This window comes from Eimeria tenella, genomic scaffold, assembly GCF_000499545.2.
Source record: "Eimeria tenella Houghton genomic scaffold, Eth_scaff812, whole genome shotgun sequence".
NCBI classification, from domain to species: domain Eukaryota; phylum Apicomplexa; class Conoidasida; order Eucoccidiorida; family Eimeriidae; genus Eimeria; species Eimeria tenella.
This window is the reverse complement of record NW_013545926.1, coordinates 1-5621: the sequence shown is the minus strand read 5'-3', so window position 1 is coordinate 5621 and position 5621 is coordinate 1. Positions and strand designations below refer to the sequence as shown.

Here is a 5621-nt window from a genome sequence, read left to right as displayed (position 1 = left end):
TGCTGCTGCTGCTGCTGCTGCAGGTCCCCACGGTGTCGACAGGTTCCTTCAAGCTAACTGCAGCAGCAAAGGCCGCAGCAGCAGTGCTGCAGCAGCAGCAGCGGCTGCAGCTGCATCACCGGCTGCTGCCGTTGCCGCTGTCTAAGTAAATGTATGTCTTCAAATGCATCAAATACAAAGAAAAATTATTTTCTGCATAACTCAAAGAAATAAAAGAAGTTTGTTGCCGCGGGTGGCCATACACCTGAGCCACTCCGTCGGGCCTCTGTTGCAGTTCCCTGGGGGCCCTCTCAGGGGCCCCCAGGGAACTGCAACAAAATGTAACAATTTGAGGCTAGAAATGTTATATAACATTGAAATTTAAGAATGAATATATAAAATTTAGGGCTAAAGATTTAGGGTTTAGGGTTTAGGTTTTAGATCACCAGCAGCATCTGCAGCAGCAACAACAGCAGCAGATCCGGCTGTTGCTGCTGCGCCTCCAAAATTGAGGCATCTCAGGGGTTTGTTTTCTTATTTTCTCGATCAAATTTACATCAAATATAATTTTATTGGTTTGTAAAATAAGTACTTGCTGGTTCCTCGCTTTGGTGGGGTCTGGCTGCTTGCCGAGGGTTTAGGGTTTAGGGTTTAGCGTTTACGGTTTAGTTAAGCAAGTGATCTCATCTTCATCCAATACTTTCAGGCACCATTACTGTAACCACTGCAGCAGCAGCAACAGCATCAGCAGCAGCAGAGCTGCAGCAAAATATAATTCACCAGCACAGCTCCACTCTGAGTACGTTGCCTGTTTAGCAGCAGCTTCATTACAACAGCAGCTGCTGCTGCGTTTGCTGCTGCTGCCGATTCAGCTTTTGCTGCTGCGCTTGACGCTGCTGCTGCACTCGGTAGTGGGGCTGCTGCTGCACTTAATCCTGTTCCTGCTGCAGCATCCGCTGAACTAGGTGCTGCTGTTACCGCTGCAGTTGGTGCTTCACCTGTTGCTGCTGTTATTGTTGCTGCTGCTGCTGCTGCTGCGGTTGCTGCAGCGCTTTTTGCTGCATTTGCTGCGGCCTCTGTCGCTGCTGCTGCCCAAACGGACAGGGAATGAGAAGGTGCTGCTGTTGCTGTTGTGCTGCTGCGGAATGCCGTATGCTGATGCAGTGCAACTTCTTCTGCTGCTTGTGCTGCTGCTTCTGCAGCTGCGGCAGTTGCTGCTCCTGCTGCTGCTGCTGTTTCTGAGTCATGAATAATTGGTTGGCAGCGCTAAACTGCTTTTTCTTTGAACGTAACCGCAGCAGAGAGTGCCAAGGTAAAATCCTCAACAGCAACAGCAAAAATTGCTGCAGCAACGGCAGCAGCTGCAGCAGCAACAGCAGCAGCGGCTGCGGCAACAACAGCAACACTTTATTGGGACTCCCAGGACAGCCCCATCTAGTACATTAGCTTGAAAAAGCTGCAACAGCAGGTGAAGCAGCAGCAGCTGCAACAGCACTAGCAGCCACCGATGCCGCTGCTGTAAGCTTCGCTGCAGCTACAAGTGCAGCTGTTGCTGCAGCTAGTGCTGCTGCTGCTGCTGCTGCTAGGACTGCTGACGGCAGCAGCAGCAGTCCTATTGTACTGCTGCAATGATGAAACGCCCTGCAGCAGCAGCAGTGGTGCAGAAGCAGCAGCAGATGCTTACAAAGGAAGCATACTCACAGACTGAGCAGCAGCTGCTGCCGCAGCTTGTGCTGCTGCTGCTGGTGTCTTACTGCCACTAGGACTTTTGCAAGTTCCACGAATGGCTGCAGCTTCAGCCACTGCTGCTGCTGCTGCAGCTGACGCTGCAGCGGCAGCAACGGCAGCACCTGCAGCCGTCGCTGCTGCAGCAGCAACGGCAGCACCTGCGCGCGTCGCTGTCCGCGAGGATTCCTTTGCTGCAGCGCTGCAGTTAGTTTGCTGCTGCTGTGTCCCACCAGGGCTGCAGCAAAGCAACAGCAGCGAGCTGCTGCTGGAAAGTATAATCGGGGGCAGATCTGCACGCAGACAGTAGCCGGAGCTGGAGCAGCAGCAGCCGCAGCTGGAGCAGCAGCAACAGCACCAGCTCGAGTAGCAGCAGCTGCAGCAGCACGGATTTCTCTCTTCTTTGCTGCTAAGGGATACGCTCCAGTAGCTGCAGCGAGTGCGCTGTTGTCGGTGGTGGCAGCAGCAGCAGCAGCGGCAGCAAGTGACCTTTGTGTGACGGCGCAGTCTGGCTGTCAACGGAGCAGCAGCAGCAGCGGCAGCAGCAGCAGCAGTTGCAGCAACAACGTTACGGCGCAAAGAACATTTAAGGCCATTTGTTTATAAATTTAAACAGGTGGGAGCGTTGAGAAGATTAGCTGCAACTGTAGGAGCAGCAGCAGCCCTTGTGGACGGCGTAGGTCAGCAGCAGCCGCTGCTGCTGCTGAAGCAACAGCAGCAACTGCAGCAACAGCAACCGCTGCCTTGCCTTGGGAACCAATTAATTTGCAGCAAAAATCATCACAGCAACAGAAGCAAACTTCAGGAATTAGCGACAACCCTGCAACGTGGCCGTCGTGCAGCAGGAGCAGCAGCAGCAGCAACAGCGGCAGCGGATTGAGAAACTTCCAGTGCTTCCTTCACAAGGCCCCACAGCGGCCCTGTGAGGCCGCAGAGCCAGAAGCAGCAACAAAGACGGCAGTAGCCGCCGCTGCAGCAGCAGCAGCAGCAGCTGCGGCGGAGCGAAACGGATAATTTCAGAGCGATCTGCTGCTTCTCCCAGGTGAGCTCAGCAGCAGCAGCAGTTGTTGCTGCCACAAGAAGAGCGTCTCAGCAGCAGCAACAGCAGCAGCAGCTCACCAAGGGGTCACTGCTGCGGCGCGCAAGCAGCATCTGGAGAACAGGAGCATGAGGAGCGGCAGCAGCAGCAACATCAGCATGGGCAGCAGCAGCAGCAGCAGCAACAGTAGCAGCAGCAGCAGCAGCAACGAATGATGGTCTCAAGAGCCAGCAGCCCAGCCTCATCTCCTGTGGGGCGGACTGACGGGTGTGTTGCCTGGGGTGCAGCAGCAGCTCTTGCTGCTGCTGCTGCTGCAGCTGCTGATGCCGCTGATGACAGAGATGCTGTTGCTATTGCTGCTGCTGCTGGTGCTGCTGCTAGTAGCTGCTGCTGCTTCAGTTCTTGGTGCTGCTGCTGCTGCTGCAACCGGTTCTCTCGTTTTCAAATGACCCTGTATTTATCTGGCAGCAAAAGGTGCTGCTGCTGCTGCGCTTTTGTTGTTGCTGCTGCTGCTGCTGTTTGTGAGTTGCTGTGCTGCTGTGGTTGTTTGTGTCCAGGCGGGGGCCATACACTGCAGCAGAGGGGAGGCACTCAGGAACACCAGCAGCAGCAGCAGCAGCAGCAGAAGATGAAGACCTGCATGCTGCGCTGCTGCGGCTGCCGCAGCACCTGCTGCTGTCTACAGGCATAAGAGAAGCTGTGCTGCAGCCAGGAGTGGCCCCGGAGTCTTTAGTAAGGAGACACACCACTGCATGCGACTGCAACAGCAGCAGCAGCAGCAGCAGCAGCAGCAGCAGCGGCAGCCACTGCTGCGCCTGCGGCGTGCTAAATGGGGAAGCTGCGGCGCGGCGCGCGCTGCATGGCAGCAAAGCAACACCAGCAGCAGCAGCAGCAGATCCTGCTGCTCTAAAGGGAAGCAGGGAAAAACACGGGAAGCTCCAAGTGAACGAAAGCAGCAGCAGCAGCAGCAGCAAGAGGCGCTCAAGCATCTTGCCTATGAGCCCTGCGGCTGGGGACCGTGGAGCAGCAGCAGCAGCAGTATCTCCCAAAGCAGCAGCAGCAGCAGCAGCGAAGCAGCCAGCATGCGTGAGCGCCGTGCTGCAGCAGGAAAGTCTGCTGCAGGTGCTGCTGCAGCAGATGCTGCTGTCCCCAGAAGCAGCAGCAGCAGCAGCAGAAAGAGAAGCTGGAAACCTCGCCGCCTACTGCGTCTACTGCGCAGGCCATTTGCTGATTCCGGGTTTCCTTCGTCTCAAGGATGAGCTGCTCATTTTTAAAGAAGGTTTGCTGCTGCTGCTGCTGCTGCTGCTGCTGCTGCTGCTGCTGCTCCTACTGCTGCTGCTGCTGTTGCTGTAGGGGCTGGGGTATCGACGCTGGCGTTACTCAACGTTGCTGTTGCCGATGCTGCTGCTGTTGCTGCTGCTACTGCTGAGGCTGTGTCTATCGGCGTTGCTGTTGCTGACGCTGCTGCTGCTGCTGCCGCTGCTGCTGCTGCAGCTCCCCCCACCGACGGCGAGGGCCACGCACTGAGCAAAGGGGGGCAGATTCCCGAGGTGTACATACACCTCAGAGACATTCTTGAATGCGCATGCGTTATGGCGCCTCCACTAGATGATTTGGTGCCTTCTCCTGCGTTGGCAGCAGCAGCAGAAGCAGCAGCAGCAGCAGCAGCAGCAGCAGCCAGGCGCAGCAACACAACCGCCACCTGCAGCCTGATGGATGCAGCAGCAGCAGCAGACCCCCCGTCGTACCTGCAGCTGCTGCTGCGCACCCTGGGGGCGGAACAGCACGTAGACCAGCAGCAGCAGCAGCAGCAGCAGCACCGTCATCACCACCACTTGCGCAGGAGTGCAAAGGCAGCAGCAGAGCATGCAACTGCTGCAGCAGAGGAAGCAGCAGCAGCAGCAGCAGGTGCTTCTGCTGCCCCGACGCCTCGCGACTCGGCTGCTGCAGCGGCAGCAGATGAGATGCCCTCTGGCTTTGCTGCCGCTGCTGCTGCTGTTGCTGCCGCCTCCGCTGCAGCAGCAGCGGCGACACCATCGACACCCAGGCAACAGGAGCAACAGCACCAGCAACAAAAGCACCAACAGCAGCACCAGCAGCAGCAGCAGCAACTTAAGCCCTCCCCACAGCGGAGAGGCTCAGTTGGGGAATGGCTGAAGGCGTGGCGGCACTCAACCCCCAGCGATGCGTCTCCTTCTCCGCAGCAGCGGCAGCAGCAACAGCAGCAGCAGCAGCACGAGCAGCAGGAAGGGGAGCAGCAGGAACAAGCCCAGCAGCAACAGCAGCAGAAGCTGCTGTCGCCCAACAGGCTGGTGCAGACCCCGCGGACCGAGTGAGCATGGGCTCGCAGCGGTTTAGGGTTTAGGGTTTAGGGTTTGGCGTTCAGGGTTTAGGGTTTAGGGTTTAGGCTCTACGTGGCGTGTGCACTTGCTGCAGGGCCCGCCGCAGGTGCAGCAGCAGCAGCAGCAGCTTTGCGGCCCATTCCGAAGCGCGGAGACTCTTCGTGCTTTTCGGGTTTTTGTCTCGAGGGGAAGCAAATGCATTTACGAGAAGTTTGATAAACAAAGTGGACCAGTGGACAGGGGTTAGCTGCTGCTGCTGCTGCTGCTGCAATTAGCGCTGCACATGCTGTTGATGCTGCTCTTCCCGCTGCTGCTGAGGCTGCTGCTCTTGCTGTTGTTGTTCCTGCTGGTGCTGCTGCTGCTGCTAGTGCTATTGCGTGTGCTCGTGCTGCTGCTGCTGTTGCTGTTTTTTTGTCTCTGCTGCTGCTGCTGTTCTTTTTGCTGCTGCTGCCAGTATTGCTGCTCCTGGTGCTGCTGCTGGTTGTGGGGTTTTAGCCGACGACGCTGGTGCAGCTGCTATCGCTGTTGCTGCTCGC

The 5621-nt window shown here is 57.2% G+C and overlaps 2 protein-coding genes across 2 annotated transcripts; one reads left to right on the top strand and one right to left on the bottom strand.

Annotated features, from left to right (window-relative positions):
* Positions 1 to 989: 989 nt before the first annotated feature.
* On the bottom strand, positions 990 to 1226 carry ETH_00010110 (uncharacterized protein; the record flags this gene model as incomplete). The annotated part of the gene is made up of 1 exon (XM_013380694.1): positions 990 to 1226. The coding sequence occupies one exon, from the start codon at positions 1224 to 1226 to the stop codon at positions 990 to 992; it is 237 nt and encodes a 78-aa protein (XP_013236148.1).
* A 1728-nt stretch (positions 1227 to 2954) lies between these two features.
* ETH_00010105 (uncharacterized protein) lies at positions 2955 to 5079 on the top strand (the record flags this gene model as incomplete). Its single annotated transcript, XM_013380693.1, has 3 exons — positions 2955 to 3010; positions 3301 to 4022; positions 4238 to 5079. The coding sequence occupies 3 exons, from the start codon at positions 2955 to 2957 to the stop codon at positions 5077 to 5079; spliced, it is 1620 nt and encodes a 539-aa protein (XP_013236147.1).
* Between the last annotated feature and the right edge of the window lie 542 nt (positions 5080 to 5621).